Here is a 16,845-nt window from a genome sequence, read left to right on the forward strand (position 1 = left end):
TATAATTGTATAAACCTTTTTTATCATAAAAATGATTTCTCCCAAACTTACCAGGCTTGACTGCACTGCATACAAGCCACATACCTCCTAGGAAGTCTCTGTTCTGAGGTTTTTGAGTTAACGGTGAGAAAAGACTCTTGCATTTCTCAGTTTAGAAAACATTGTTTTCATTCTCACATCAATGAAGAAGCAACCACAGGATTTTTACTTAAAAGGGAAATTTTTTTTTGGTCTGATATGAATTGTCTCCACCAAGGAGAAATGTTCAGCAAATTCTGTGCAAAGGCAAATGGGTGGTTTAACAATTAACATGGAACTCTGTATGATATCTTATTTATACAAGTATCTAATAAATGATGATGTATTACAGTCATTTAGGAAACTGGGAAATAACCTTGAAGTTAACCAAGGGCTGGGGTTTTCGGGGTTTTTTTGTTTTTGTTTTTTTTGGCTGGGGAGAGATGGAAGATTTCTCTCTGGAACCTTTCACCAGTACAAATTTCATGCACAGAGAAGAAGACCAGGCAGATAAAAAAACAGGCCAATCTGGGTGAAGTTCCTTCTTGCGCATTTCATGTCTGCTTATATGATTTTTGCTCAGATGTACAGTGACTCATGGAAATCCATAATTATCTTTTCAAGAGGAAGGGTACGCTAAGTATTTACTTTCCATTGATTTAGCTATAATGACAGCTTTACAATCACCTTTTTATTTTTACTTAAAAGGGGTAAGGGAGGGGGAGGCAGTCGAGGTTGGGGGATGTCAAAGCCTTCCCCTCAGCCAATCCCCATGCTGCACTGATGTCCACCCACCTACCCATCCAATCCCGTTTGGCTTCTTTGAAAGCCAGTGTCTCTCCTCAGTTCTCTGTACTGAAGCTCAGTTAGCTCCTTGACGCATTTTTCAGAACAGTCGTCATGGATCACTGAACTGTTATTGTGATGTCTTCTGAGATGGAGTGCATTCTCCCCTCCAATGACTCAAAATGTTATTTTGCTTTTAAAAGAAAAAAAATCCCTTGTATACATGGTACCTTTCCATTCAGCAGAGCTGTTCCTATTGTGCATTCAGAGTAATTTATGCTGACTTTAATGATGATTAGGTTGTACTGCTTTCTTGCTCTTCTGCTGGCTCTGCAGGGCTGAAGGTGGGAGCTGGACTGCATTTGTCCTTGTGGGTTATCGTAAAATTGTTTGCTAATTTCCAGTGTGTTACAGCTGTGCAAACCCAATGACGGCCATTAGGTTCCACACATGTTGCTAAGGCCATAACTTGAAGAGGATATGGCTGCTGCCAGAAGTAGCTGAGGGCACAAGTTTGTCCTGCAAAACCTTTATTCCTGATAATGATGCCTGAGCAGCCAAAAAACCAGCTTGACTGCCAGAGCCCTGGCTGAGTTTCTAAGGTTGGCCTTATGCAAAAACATCTAATTATAACTGAATACACCTGAGTCAGCAAGGGAAGGTTGGGGGGGGGGGAAGCAGGGCTGGCACAGCTTGGGGGAGGAGCCATGGGGGAGCAAGGGAAAGAGGGGGGCAAAGCTAGCATGGCAGGGGGAGGGGCCATGGAAGAGCACAGTGCACTGGAGGGCAAGGCTGGCACAGCAGGAGGAGGGGACAGCCCAGGGGAAGCGAGAGGCACAGTGGGGAGAGCGGCAACAAGGGTACTGTGGGGCAAGGCTGGCATGGCTGGGGGAGCAAGGGAAAGTGGAGGCAGGGCTGGCACTGAAGAGAGAGGGGTCAAGGGAAAGTGGGGTGGTGCTGAGACTAAGGCTGGCACGTGGGGGGAGGGACTGGGAGAGCAGGGGGGCACTGGGGACAGCGATGAAATAGCAGGGAGGGGGCAGTGGGAGGCAGGGCTGGCACAATGAGGGAAGGGGCATTGGGGCAGGGCTGGCACAGCAGAGGGAGGATGCTGGGGGCAGGGCTGGCACAGCCGGGAGAGGGGCAGAGTGGGGCAGGGCTGGCACAGCCGGGAGAAGACAGTAGGTGAGGAGCAGTGGGGATGGAGCTGGCACAGCAGAGGGAGGGTGCTGGGGGGGCAGGGCTGGCACAGCAGGGAGGACAGTAGGGGAGTGAGGGGAGTGGGCAGGGCTGGTATTGCAGGGGGAGAGCAGGGGCAGTGATGGCACCACAGGGGGAAGGGCAGTGGAGGGGGAAGAGCAGGCATGGTGAGGGGTTGGCACCGCAGTGGGGTGGCAGAGCTGGCATGGCAGGGGGAGGGGCAGGCATGGTGGGAGTTGGCACCGCGGGGGTAGAGCTGGCATGGTGGGGGGCTGGCACAGCAGGCGGAGGGGCAGTGGGGGGAAGAGCTGGCATGGCGGGGGCAGTGGGGCAGGCACGGTGGGGGCGGGGCTGGCATGGTGGGGGGCTGGCACAGCGTAAGGAAGGGCAGTGGGGGGGCAGTGGGGGCGGGGCTGGCAAGGCTGTCCGGGCCGCGCACGTTGCAGCACCCGGGCTCTCCACACAGGCCCCCTGGCTCTGCCCACCCCGCCATTCAGCGCCGAGGCGCAGCCCCTCTCCGAGCTGCGGCTCCCGCCGTTTGCGTCTTTCTCTTGCCCTAACCAATGGTAGCCCGCAGCATACGTGAACGCGCGATATCAGCCAATCAGCGGTTTACAAGACCACGTGGTATTCCCTGTGCCGTGCTGAGCTCGGAGCCCGTCTTTGGCCTGGCTCAGCCGGTGGCGCTGTGAGGCCCCGCCCCTGTCTGTGCGTGACGTCACGCCTAGTCAATAAGGTACAGTGTTAGAGTGGGATAAAATAGTCCCTGTGATCCTTCTGCCGAGTGTTCGCTAGCCCCGACCTCTGCCGTGTGCGAGACCAAGATTCGCGGTGCCTTTAGCCAGGCAGGGGACGGTAGCTGGGCACAGAGCCCTTCGAATCGTCCAGGCAATTTTGAGCGCGCGGTGAATGTGGCGGAAGGATACAGTGTTACCGGGTCTCATTTTGTGGGGGAAGACAGGCGACAGCTATATAAGGGGGGAGCGCGGGACGCGCCCTCTCATTGTCTCTCTGTCTGTTTAGGCCTCTGGGTGGTTGAGGGCGTGGGCGCAGCTAGGACTCGCTTGACCCGGAGGAGCCTCGCTGCCGCCGCCATGGCTTGGTAACGGCGGCAGGGCCAGCAGCGGCATCGGCCAGTGCAGCGGGCGCAGCAACAGCAGCGGCGTCCTCGGCCCATCCCCGGCGTCTGCAACCATGGCGTGAGTACGGGGGTGGGGGCAGGGCCCCCGGTCCCCCACCGGGCATGATCTGGCCGAGCGGGGGAGGGGATAAGGCGCTGAGAAGGTCTCCCCTATGTTGGCGAATGGTTTTTCCCCCGGTGGGGGGGGAGGGCTGAGAATGGTGTAGTCCGTAGCGAGGGAGTTGGTCTCTCGCGAAGGGGGGGGGGGGAGGAATGGTCCGCTCGAGACGTTCTGAACGTTCCATTGCACGTTTCCATTCCCTGTTAGGGAGTGAGCGCGTTACTGGGAAATACCATATTGAGGGGGTGGGGTGAATTCCTCTTAGCCCAGGGAGAAACTATTTCGCATAGCCAGGGCTGGAGCGCTCCATCCGGGGGGGGGTCGGCACATGGTTCTGGAGCCCTGAACTCTGTCTCTCGCCGCCTCTCCACGCCGAGCCTCTGGAGCTGCGCGGGTCCCCAGGGCTCGGGTCTCGGGAGCAGCGCTATGGCCGCAGCCACGGACGGGGCAGGCTGCTCGTTCAGCCTCTCGCCCAGCTGCCCCACGATTCTGTAAGCCCTGGTTGAGTTTCCAGGCGGCAGCCCATGTTGTCCTGAAGTGTCCTCTTCCGAGCTGCGCAGTAAGCGCTCTCCTCCCCTGGCCACTGGCCGGGAGTCCGAGCTGTTCAACGCCTCTCGGCTCTTGGATGCCAGCAGCTGCCGGGAGTAGCCCCAGTGGAAACGTGGCAGGAGGCACAAAATGGCCGCCTATGTATAGGGTGGGGAGAGAGGCCCAGGAGCAGGAACATGAAATGGCTGCAGCTTGGCTTCGGGCGCAAGAGTCCTGCTGCGCATGAGTCACCGCAGAGTGGTGGGTGGGGCATATGGACAGTAGCTATGACCATATTTGGTCACGAGGAAACTTGAGTGGCCCTTTTGTTAAGACTTAATAAGCACCATGTTAGGTGTTACCATATGGCCCTGTTGTGGGGATAGAATTCTGAGATAGGCTTGGACGGGGTCAAAGTGCAAAGAATGTGCCTGACAGGAAAAGTGAGATCCTGAAAAGGGAGGCAACCCCAGTCAGCTTAGTGTTCCATAACCTGGTTTTGATAGTGGAATGTTTTTGTTTTGTTGAAAGTGACATTTCTACACCAGTGGAGAACAGTCAGTATTTAAGTCAAATCAAACACAAATGGCTGTTTCTGCTATATAACAAATCATCTTTTATCTTTGCTCCAGGTTTTTCAAACCACCTCACAGCAGCATTGCTGTAATTGACAAAGACACCTACTCATCTTCACTCTTTGACAAAAAAGCATTAAAACATCACCAGGATGAGCCTCTTGAACAACGAGATGCCGTTGGGGGATTTACTGCCCCCCTTCAACCAGTTGTCTTCGGTGGCTGAGGAAAGCCTAGGACTTCTAGATGACTACCTGGAGGTGGCCAAGCCCCTCCGTTCGCATGGGTTCTCCAGCGACAAGGCTAAGGCAGTCTCCTCCAATTGGCTGGCTGTGGATAGTTTGGGCAAAAACACAGATAACAGCCAGGGTAATGCATTACTTTATTCACAAAGGAAATATATTAATTTGGATCAGTTTAGACTAGGGAGTATTCCCATCTAGTGTCCTATCATTAAATGTTTGCATATCACTTAACATTCTGCCATTGTTATAATTAACCAGTGAGCTGTTTAAATGATGAAACAGCAGTGTCTGTTTAGAATCGAGCATCTCCCTCCATGTTCCACATATGGTTCAGAAGCCTATACTTTGGGGAAGAGTCCCACAAGATACGAGAATGTTGCTGTCATTTGCTTTCACTTACCTCTTAGAAGTCTCTCCCCAAACACTTCAATTCTATGTAGAGATTGGAGGAGCCAGAGAAAAGTGGAATGTCATAAGTCACTATCAGGGTTATTTTGTCCTGTATGGTAGAGCCCTGCAACTCATCCCAGAACAAATGATAAGTATCAGGTGGGAAAACAACCAGACCCTCTTGGAGTCAGGTTGGTGCAGCCTCTTGTCCTGCCAGAAACCTCAGTCCACAGCACAGTGAGTGTGCATGCCAAAGAGTGTCTCCTGCTAGTGGATGGCAGGAGCAGAGCCACGAAGCTGATGATTGATGTACTGTTGTGCCAACCCAAGGGGCACATATATGAGAGCTGACCCCATGGGCATGAAGCAGTGGTGGTGCTGGCTTGGGGTTAGGTCAGAGAACAATTTGACCCCCCCCAGTCAGGTGGGCTTGGGTCCAGTCTGGGTGAGGCCTAAAAATTAGGCATAAGCAGCCCTCTGCTGTGCAGAACATATGAAAGTGATGGCAGAAGAATGTTGCAAGTATTAGATTTGATAAATTTGCATGTGAAAGTTTAGCAACAAGGGGATGGATGGAGGAAAAAATAAGCAAAATATTTTGCATCCTGAGTTTTTTCAGAAGGCTTGAGTTGATTGAGAGTGACTGTTGTTCTTTTATGGTAATTAAGTTTCTGTATGTTGCAGAGGATGCCTTCTCAGGCATGGATTGGATGGTGGAGAAGATGGATCTGAAGGAATTTGACTTTGATGCCCTGTTAGGAATGGATGATTTGGAAGCCACCGTCTCTCCAGACGAGCTCATGGCCACGTTGGAAGACACGTGTGATCTATTAGACCCTCCTACCCAGGAAATTCACGACAAAGAACCTCCACTGATAACTGACCCAATCATCCATCACCCTGAATCTCCAATTGGAGTAGATCAGGTGGCCTCACTCACTCTCCTTTTGTCTCTTCCCCTCTCCCCAGGATCCCTGAATTCCACTCCAGACCAATCTTTTAGTTTAGATCTAGGCAGTGAAGTTGATGTACTGGAAGGAGACAGAAAGGCAGAAGCCACCACATTTGTGGTGGTGTTCCCCAAGTTGGAGAAAGAGGAGGAAGCCCACTCAGATGATAGTGGAATATGCATGAGCCCAGAGTCTTACCTGGGGACCCCCCAACAAAGTCCAACCACCTCTGTAGAATCTCTCAATGATAGTCAGTTTCCCACAGACCCCATTTGTGATTCAGTGCGGTCCAAACCATATGATCATCCTGCTGAGAAGGTAGTGTCAGCAAAGGTGAAGGGAGAAAAAAGAGCTGATAAAAAACTGAAGAAGATGGAGCAGAATAAGACAGCTGCCACACGTTACCGGCAGAAGAAGAGGGCAGAACAGGAGGCCCTGTCTGGGGAGTGCCAGGAGCTAGAGCAGAAGAATGAGGCATTGAAGGAGAAGGCCGATTCCCTGAGCAAAGAAATCCAGTATTTGAAAGATTTGATTGAAGAGGTCCGCAAGGCCAAGGGCAAAAGAGCCAAAGTCCCCGAGTAGGGTAGTCGGTAGAAGTTCTAAGTGCATGTACATAAGAGCTTGATGCTAAAAGTTGTGTATTATTGCCTAATAAATTATTTAATAGTAAGTTGGGTTTTTGTGTGTCAGGGAGGGGTGCACTTGAATGAATGGATCATTTTTTCTCACTACAGTCTCTGGCTGTCTATAAGCAAGAGTTTGGTAGCCTCTTAGACTCCCTAGCTAATGGAATGGAGACCATGTTTAAAATAAATGAGCTGCCCTGCTACTGGAGTAGAATTTGGAGACTGCAAGCAAACTGGGATAGGGGTTTGGAGGAAGACCCAGCATGCTGTAGATTTCCAAATGCACTTCACTGCTTGGCACTGTTTTCAAGCTTTGGCTCTTAATCTACTAGGTTGATCCATTTACTTGTGACTTATGTCCGACCTGAATCGGTGCACGTGACACAATAGCTGTCATACAGGAAGCCTCATGAGAGCTAGAACACAACTGCAATGTTGAAGTATCTGAAAAATGTACTTACTAGGTCCTTAAAGGGGCAAGGTGAACATAAAAAAAGCATTTTCTTGAAACTAGTACACTTTTTCTTGTTTGCTTTTGTAGCAACAGAAAATGTGGTTCCCCTAACTTAGTCTCCTATTTAGAGGTGTACTAGCTATAAAACTTGCAGACAAGTGATTTTCCAAGTTGATGCTATCCATTTAAAATAGCACAACTTGATACATTTATTTTTGGAATTAAGGGGATCTGTTACTACTTGGAATAGCTTTAGACATGTCCATTTCTAAAGCCCCAATTTAAGCTAAATTAGACTGATCAGAAGTGAAGTTGATTTATACATATTCATCAGGCTGTCACTGATGTGACCGTGATTAATCTTCATGCTAGTCAACTGAAAACACTCAAATGTTTGTATTCAGAACAGCTGTGGTGTATTTTCTGTTACTGGCATTTGAGGAATCACTAATCATTGGCAGTAGCTTAAATGGTGGTTACTCTACTTTTCTGTTGTATTAGCATATAGCTGTGGATACAAATTGCATATGGGGGGAGGGGCTTAAACTGGAAAACAAGTCCTGGTAGAGGCATGGAGATGAATTCTGTCCCACTTGACTGAAAGTCTAAAATGGAAAATACTGGTTTGAGTCTGACTGGATGGACAGTAGAACCTGAATGACAAATACTTAGGAATGGAAGTTGTAACTGAACTTCTGATTGTGAACTTCTGGTTCCAAATGGGGTGTATGGTTGACTGGTCAGTTTGTAACTAATGTTTGTAACTCGGGTTCTACTGTACAACGTTTGCTACATTGGCAGTAGGATTCTTACCCATTTTTTTACTGTGGTCATAGAAGCAGTTGTATCCACTTCATAGTGTAACAAAAATAATAGGATAGTGCTTTTGCTCCCTACTTCCTGTTTCTTGTGATGAACACCCTGGCTACAGCAGAGGTCCCCAAACGGGGATGCGGAGGAACATTCGGGCCTGGGCCAGCCCATGTGGGAAGAGTGGGAGTGCCACCCAGCCCCACTCCACCCCCAGCTCTGCTCCAGCTGTGGCTCCACTCCTGGACCCAGATCTATCCCCAGCCTTGGTTCCCCTTACCCCTGTTGAGCCCCACCCAGGAGTGGGGTGGGCAGGAGGGGTTGGGGGAGAGATGGGACTGTGAAAAGTTAAGGAAGCACTGGTTTACAGCATTTTTGTCATGGGCATTTACTACCTGCTAATTTTGGCTTCATGACATACTTGAATACTGAATTAGCTTTTGAGCTTGAATGATCCCTTTCAAACCACTTTTAAACTTATTTAAACTCTTAGAGCTAATTTTAAACAACCTGTGGTACTCTTCAAGAGGGATGGCAGTAAAGTGTTCTGGCTAAATTCCAGATTGGTAATTGACTGCCAAAAATTATGTTCATATGAAAGCTACCATACTGTATTGCTGGCCCAGCAATTCCTGCTGCATTTAAACCAAAACATAGTTAAAATTACTGGTCTTTATGCAGAATAAAAGGTTTTATGACTACGTACTAGGCACAGCAACAAGACAGTCCATGCCCTGAAAAGCTTAAAATCTCACAGTAAACTTTGGGGAAACCTAGAGGATGGCATTACTTGGTACTGTCTATGTTTTAGGTATATCTGTTCATGCCCTTTTCAAGTGGAATCTTTATGCCATAATTGCTTCTAGCATTTTTCAAGAAGGCCTACGGTGGAGGCTTACCTCAGATTGGAATGGGTAGACTGAATGGTAAATTTCTTTGAGAGGGAGAGGGGTGGGAGAGCCCTCAAACCAAATTTAAATTTATACTTTCCAGTGCATGGCTGGTACAACTTAGATGATTTCCTAGAGTGGGTGAAAAGAAAAATGAATCCTTATATTAGCCTAAAATTCACAAGCAATTAAATATACAAGAAGTGACCCACTTCATGAACAAAATTTTGCTGTAACCTATGTTCATGAAAAAGCATTAGTAAATGTGTGTGGAGGGAACTTCTAAAACTTACAGAACTTTTACTTCTAGATCACCGCTTCCCATCTGGGGCCCTTGATACACAAAACCAGCCATCTTTGCTTCTTTAGAGAGGTGTCTAGGGCTATGTGATGGGGTGAACTCACCCCACACTGGATGGGGAAGGATTAACTTTTCACTGAGCTGAGGAAGCCATGTTCTTGCTGGGCATGCTCCAGATGCAGCTCAGCTCAGTCTGGGTGGGTCGCTGGGGAGGAAGGACCCACCCTCCTTACTGGCTCCAGCCTGGGAACAGCTGGAACCCTCCTGACTGTGGAAGCTGGAGCCACGGAGACCCAGACTGACACCCAAGTGCCTGTGGATGTCCAAGAGGGATCCGAGTCACTTGTAAATGCATGCAGCAAATAGCACCGAGACCTCAACTACAGCTCCAAAAGGTATGGTAGGAAGTGGCCTGGGAGGGGGGCGGGGAACGACACACTAACCGTACTGTTGGGGTCCTGGGCTGGGACCAGCTGGAGCAGGGTGGGCCTGGGTCCTCCTATGCCTGCTGCAACACCTTCCCCAGGTGGTGGCCCATCGAGTCTCGTCAGTAGGCCATACTGCCCTGCGATTCAAGGCAGCTCCATTGACTCTGGCTGCTAGGCTGTGCTGCCCTGTGAATCAAGGTGAACCCCTTTGACTCCAGCCACTAGATCTCATTGCCCTGCCAATCAGGATAACTATATTAACTCTGGATGCTAGGCCTCACCTCCCTGCGTACCAGGGTAATTCTATTGGCTTTGGCCACTAGGCCCCACTGCCCTGAGAATCAGAGTTACCCTCTCGATTTTAGCCCTTAGGTCTTACCAACTCAAGGTAAAGGACAGTTTGAGGGACAGGGACACCAACCCCATCACAACCACCCTTGTGTTCTCTGTCCTGTGAGTTTCAGAGTAGCAGCCATGTTAGTCTGTATTCGCAAAAAGAAAAGGAGGACTTGTGGCACCTTAGAGACTAACTGATTTATTTGAGCATAAGCTTTTGTGAGCTACAGCTCACTTCATCGGATGCATTCAGTGGATGAAGTGAGCTGTAGCTCACAAAAGCTTATGCTCAAATAAATTGGTTAGTCTCTAAGGTGCCACAAGTACTCCGTTTCTTTTTGTCCTGTGAGTGGGTCAGTGGGTACTCCCTGGCTGCTTTATCTTACCAGGAGCCTTTGACCTCCAGGAGTTACCTAAAAAGACTTTAAAAGGCCACCTAGGGATTTACTTGGGGACTTTTTCACTGTCTAGAGCTGGCGTGGGCAAACTACGGCCCTTGAGCTTCCACTGAGGAGCAGGGTCTGGGGCTTGCCCTGCTCCAGTGCTCCAGGCGGGGAGCAGGGTCTTGGACCACTCCATGTGGCTCCCGGAAGCAGCAGCATGGCCCTTCTCCAGCTCCTATGCGCAGGGGCAGCCAGGGGGTTCTGTTTTGCATGCTGCCCCTACCCCGGGAACGGCAGCCAATGGGAGCTAAAGGAGCGATGCCTGCGGACAGGGCAATGCACAGAGCTGCCTGGCTGCGCCTCTGCATAGGAGCCAGAGAAGGGACATGCCGCTGCTTCCGGGAGCTGCTTGATGTAAGCACCGTCTGGAGCCTTTCCCCATGCCCCAAAACCCTGCCCCAGCCCTGATCCCTCTCCCGCCCTCCGGATTTCTCGATCCCAGCCCGGAGCACCTTCCTGCACCCCAAACTCCTCAGCCCCACCCCAGAGCCCACACCCCCAGCTGGTGCCTGCACCCCTTTCCGCACCCCTACCTCCTGCCCCAGTCCTGATCCCCTTCTGGCCCTCTGAACCCCTCAGTCCCAGCCTGGAGCACCCTTCTACACCCCAGACTCCTCATCTGCACCCCCAGCTGGAGCCCTCAACTCCCCTGCACCCCAGCCTGGAGCCCCCTCCTGCACCCTGAACTCATTTTTGGTGCCACCCCAGAGCCCACACCCCCAACCAGAGCCCTCACCCCCTCTTGCACCCCAACCCCAATGTTGTGAGTATTCATGGCCCGCCATACCATTTCCATTCCTAGATGTGGCCCTTGGGCCAAAAAGTTTGACCACCCCTGATCTAGAGACTTATTTAGGTCCCAAGCATAACCTTCTTAGTAAAAAGATCTCCGATTAGCTAGTGATTCTTCAAGTTTGTGTGACTTTTCCAGTTGCCCACATTTCAGTAGAGGGGAGAGGCAATCTCACTTAGAAAGCTGAGCCCTAGATTCCTCTAAAAGAGTCTCAAGAAAGTTTGGAACGCTTGTTTGGGCATGGGTTGGTGATGTGTTTTACAGAATTCCCCACTAGTCTACCCATTCTAAGAAATGGGGAATCCTTGCTGTAATTGCCCTCTTACCAACAAATGTTCGCTTTTTTGGCAGCAGGTACCCAGACTAGCAATACTAGTCTAGTCCATGTTTGCTTTTCCTTGGAATGTTCCTCTTGGCATGTGCTTTCCCTCTTCCCAGTGCTCATATGGAGGTTTCCTGCTTGTCGTAAGGACTCCCTTAATCCTAGTTGCCTGAGACTGGCAGGCTTGCTACATGGACTTGCTGATGCTTTTCCAAGAGATTAGAAGTCCTCTGTTCCTAGGCTAAGACCTTTGTCAGCAGGGCCCAGTAATGTTCTCAGGCCCTGACACTCACATTTCTCGGCCTGGTTTGCAGTAAGACACTCTTAAAGGAGTTGTACATTTTTGATAGGGTGGTCCAGACACTGCTGTACCGACAGCAAAAATGATGACATCTTTTGTTGTCTATTGTGTGGATGGTTCTGTTCCAGATGATGCAGGAAAGAGGGTTTCCCCGCCCCCCCCCCCCAGCTAGATGGACCAGAGTGACAGCCATCTTTGATTTCCTGAAGAAGGTTTCTATCAAAGGCCTAGTCTCTGACCCTGCTCAGGGTTCTTGCCACTGTGTTCAGGAGTCTGTTTGGGGATCAAGAGATCCTCTTATCTGGTATCAGTATTACTGAAGTCCACTCTTCAGTTAGCTGCCCAGTGTCTTTGAGGAATCTAATACTTGTTCTCAGATTATACAAACCTCTCCACTTCACAGCTCTGCAGTCCCTCATCCTGAAAGTTCCTGAGTAACAATAACTCTGGGGAGAAGAACAGAATGGAAGAGCTACCTGCACTTGCCTGTAGTCTTCCCTATTTGATATTCCCTAATGACCAAGATGTCCTTTGCATGTGTTCTTGTTTTTGCCAAAAGTCCAATCCTCCTCTCATCTGATCCATGCACCAAAGTATCTGTCTTGTCCTGACCCAGGAAGGAAAATGCCTGGCACACCTTGGGCCTCAGCAGGGCCCTCAAGGGTAATTAGACAGACGAGAAGCCTTCAGGTGAAATGGATCCCCCATTTCCATCTCTTCCAGGGTTTGGGGAAAGACCTCATCATGTTCAGATACATCCTGGTCAAGTGGATCAGGTCTGGTAACCAGGAGGCTTATGAGGCCACAAAAGTTCCCTGCCAGTGAGACTTAGAGTCCATGACACTGGAGTTACCTCCTAGGCCAGAGACGGGAAGCGTCCATAGCTGCCACCTGGTGTTTCCTGTACTCTTTCACTAGACACTATTGGCTAGGTTCACTGCCCTTGAGTACAGTTGCTTAGGGTAGGGTTTCCATGTGAAAAGCTCTGCACTCAGAAGGGGTCAGGTTCTCTTTCTCCCTCCTCCCGCAGCCAGCAGCTTCCTCTTCTCCTTCAGCAACTCTCTTACCTCCCTTCCTTGGGTGTCTTTCTATAGGGTGTACAGTTATACAGAGCCCAGCCACTGCTGTGTCAGCCAAGCCACTGAAAGATAAATCCTACTCCCAATTTTACCTTCTAATTTTCTTTCCATGGCTCGATGGAGACCACACAGATCCCCATGCTGGCAGGCTTTGATGAGAGACTCTCCTCTGGGAGGTAGACCAGGCTAATACATTTTCTTCAGATAGGGACTCAAACTGGAGAAGCAGAAGGAGCCCCAATGAGTGGGAAAATCCTGGATGCCGACTAGTCAGTATCTTGTCTCAGAGCAAGGGAAGATCCAAAGTCTGCACAATCTCAACTGAGCCACAGAAAACACATTAGCTGGTAAGTTGGTCTGTAAAATGTTTTTGTTTCACCTTCCTTAGAGTAAACCCACCAAAGAGAGGGAGTCAAACTCTGTCATGGCATGTGAATAAACCTTCTGTGTTCCCATAGCACTCTCCTAGAGCAAAACTAGATGTTTTACTCAAAAGGATGAGTGTAATACAAGAACCCAGATAGAATACAAACATCCCAATCTCCTACCACTGAAATACAATCATCCAGGGGTAGGGAGATCAGAGCTGCAGACAAACAGGGAACAGCACAACACTTCCACAGCTCTTTTAAAGTAATTTCTATTTCTCCCCCTGCTTCTTTCAGGAAAACTACTTTTACTTTAAAAGAGGTGTGGGGGGAAAAAACCCTGCTGCTTTCTGTGTCTGACTGCAGCTTTGATCATCTTGTCTTCAGACAGGTCATCAAACTGATGCTAAGGCTGCCTCATGGGCCCATATTTCAATTACATATGTAACTTTCAATAAATAATTCTTAGTCATTTAGTCATGCTTTTAAACAGTATCTGTAGATTGGAAACTTTATTCTTCCATTGTAATTTTCATAAATTCCAGGGCCAGAAGGGACACTTTTTTACTCCTGCTGGAATTCTGCACCTCTGTGTAATGCAGAATTAATGTTTCCTGGAGAATTTTATTTTTCATGCAGATTTTGAGATTTCCACCAAAATGCTTCCTTTTTCCAGTTTTGCTTGTTTCAAATTATTAGTTACATATACACATAGTGTCTTTGCGCACACATGAGCACTTTGGCTGTGTGAGCAGCGAGGCTCAATGTAAAAACCTTATAGGGTACTGTTAAATTAAATTGGTCGTGACTTGTGTTTGTGACCCTCCCTTTTATATTCCCTGCCAGCCTGAACCCACCTATCACTGCGTGCGCGCACACACCCAGCGTTCCCACCTGCGCCTGGCACAGGGGTGTGCATACCACCTCCGGAGACAAAGGGGTTTTGGCTGACAAAACATAACCCCCCCCCCCCCCCACACACACACACACACTCTACCCTGGGTCTCCCTTCCCCCATGCTAACCATCCACTATCCTACAACTAAACTATTGCTAACTCACCAACTCCATTTCCGCTAGTGGCATGATCCAAAAACCTTACGATACACACACAAGCTTGAACTTGGACAACACATGACAAACACACAAAACAGTACTTAAGAATGCTAGTGCCCTCTTAGGCCAGGTCATTACAATATGTTTGTATAATGACTTTGTTTAAATTAAATATTTAATTTCACTGAAAGAGAAGATAACTGTTAACAAAGATACATCAAGTTCTGTATTAATATGCCTAGTAAGGAATCTATTTGTCAAAAAACATTTCCTGAATCTTTTTTTGTTGGCTGTATTGTTAGACATACTTGCTGACAGGTATTTTGAAATAAATTGCCAAAATTGAAACTGCCGTGATGATATTGTGTTTTGGCAAATAAAATGTGCAGAATTTTAAAGTTTTGTTGCAGTATTCCCCGAGGAGTATATTATGATCATCTAGTCTGACCTCTTGAATAACACCGGCCATAGAACTTCCCCAAAATAATTCCTAGAGCAGATCTTTTAGAAGAATATCCAATCTTGATTTACAAATTATCAGTGATGGAGAATCTACCACAACCTTGGGTATATTGTTCCAATCTTTAATAACTCTCACTGTTAAAAATGAAAAGGAGGACTTGTGGCACCTTAGAGACTAACCAATTTATTAGAGCATAAGCTTTCGTGAGCTACAGCTCACTTCCTCAGATGCATATCGTGGAAACTGCAGCAGGCTTTATATATACACAGAGAATATGAAACAATACCTATTCCCACCCCACTGTCCTGCTGGTAATAGCTTATCTAAAGTGATTTCCAGCACAAATCCAGGTTTTCTCACCCTCCACCCCCCCACACAAATTCACTCTCCTGCTGGTGATAGCCCATCCAAAGTGACAACTCTTTACACAATGTGCATGACAATCAAGCTGGGCTATTTCCTGCATAAATCCAGGTTCTCACATCCCCCCCACCCCCATACACACACAAACTCACTCTCCTGCTGGTAATAGCTCATCCAAACTGACCACTCTTCAAGTTAAAATCCAAGTTAAACCAGAACATCTGGGGGGGGGGGGGGGTAGGAAAAAACAAGAGGAAACAGGCTACCTTGCATAATGACTTAGCCACTCCAAGTCTCTATTTAAGCCTAAATTAATAGTATCCAATTTGCAAATGAATTCCAATTCAGCAGTTTCTCGCTGGAGTCTGGATTTGAAGTTTTTTTGTTTTAAGATAGCGACCTTCATGTCTGTGATCGCGTGACCAGAGAGATTGAAGTGTTCTCCGACTGGTTTATGAATGTTACAATTCTTGACATCTGATTTGTGTCCATTTATTCTTTTACGTAGAGACTGTCCAGTTTGACCAATGTACATGGCAGAGGGGCATTGCTGGCACATGATGGCATATATCACATTGGTGGATGTGCAGGTGAATGAGCCTCTGATAGTGTGGCTGATGTTATTAGGCCCTGTGATGGTGTCCCCTGAATAGATATGTGGGCACAGTTGGCAACGGGCTTTGTTGCAAGGATAAGTTCCTGGGTTAGTGGTTCTGTTGTGTGGTATGTGGTTGTTGGTGAGTATTTGCTTCAGGTTGCGGGGCTGTCTGTAGGCAAGGACTGGCCTGTCTCCCAAGATTTGTGAGAGTGTTGGGTCATCCTTTAGGATAGGTTGTAGATCCTTAATAATGCGTTGGAGGGGTTTTAGTTGGGGGCTGAAGGTGACGGCTAGTGGCGTTCTGTTATTTTCTTTGTTAGGCCTGTCCTGTAGTAGGTAACTTCTGGGAACTCTTCTGGCTCTATCAATCTGTTTCTTTACTTCTGCAGGTGGGTATTGTAGTTGTAAGAAAGCTTGACAGAGATCTTGTAGGTGTTTGTCTCTGTCTGAGGGGTTGGAGCAAATGCGGTTGTATCGCAGAGCTTGGCTGTAGACGATGGATCGTGTGGTGTGGTCAGGGTGAAAGCTGGAGGCATGCAGGTAGGAATAGCGGTCAGTAGGTTTCCGGTATAGGGTGGTGTTTATGTGACCATTGTTTATTAGCACTGTAGTGTCCAGGAAGTGGATCTCTTGTGTGGACTGGACCAGGCTGAGGTTGGTGGTGGGATGGAAATTGTTGAAATCATGGTGGAATTCCGGACCCATGGAAAAGAAGCCCTTGAGGCAAACACCTACAAGATCTCTGTCAAGCTTTCTTACAACTACAATACCCACCTGCAGAAGTAAAGAAACAGATTGATAGAGCCAGAAGAGTTCCCAGAAGTTACCTACTACAGGACAGGCCTAACAAAGAAAATAACAGAACGCCACTAGCCGTCACCTTCAGCCCCCAACTAAAACCCCTCCAACGCATTATTAAGGATCTACAACCTATCCTAAAGGATGACCCAACACTCTCACAAATCTTGGGAGACAGGCCAGTCCTTGCCTACAGACAGCCCCGCAACCTGAAGCAAATACTCACCAACAACCACATACCACACAACAGAACCACTAACCCAGGAACTTATCCTTGCAACAAAGCCCGTTGCCAACTGTGCCCACATATCTATTCAGGGGACACCATCACAGGGCCTAATAACATCAGCCACACTATCAGAGGCTCATTCACCTGCACATCCACCAATGTGATATATGCCATCATGTGCCAGCAATGCCCCTCTGCCATGTACATTGGTCAAACTGGACAGTCTCTACGTAAAAGAATAAATGGACACAAATC

General features: G+C 48.4%; 1 protein-coding gene across 1 annotated transcript; it reads left to right on the forward strand.

Annotated features, from left to right (window-relative positions):
* Window positions 1-2,986: 2,986 nt before the first annotated feature.
* ATF4 (activating transcription factor 4) lies at window positions 2,987-6,603 on the forward strand. Its single transcript, XM_073326819.1, has 3 exons — window positions 2,987-3,203; window positions 4,406-4,717; window positions 5,668-6,603. Exons 2-3 carry the CDS (start codon window positions 4,501-4,503, stop codon window positions 6,513-6,515), a joined length of 1,065 nt encoding a protein of 354 aa, XP_073182920.1. The 5' UTR covers window positions 2,987-3,203; window positions 4,406-4,500; the 3' UTR covers window positions 6,516-6,603.
* The last annotated feature ends 10,242 nt before the right edge of the window (window positions 6,604-16,845 follow it).

This window comes from Lepidochelys kempii, chromosome 1 (genome assembly GCF_965140285.1).
Source record: "Lepidochelys kempii isolate rLepKem1 chromosome 1, rLepKem1.hap1, whole genome shotgun sequence".
Lineage (NCBI taxonomy): Eukaryota > Metazoa > Chordata > Testudines > Cheloniidae > Lepidochelys > Lepidochelys kempii.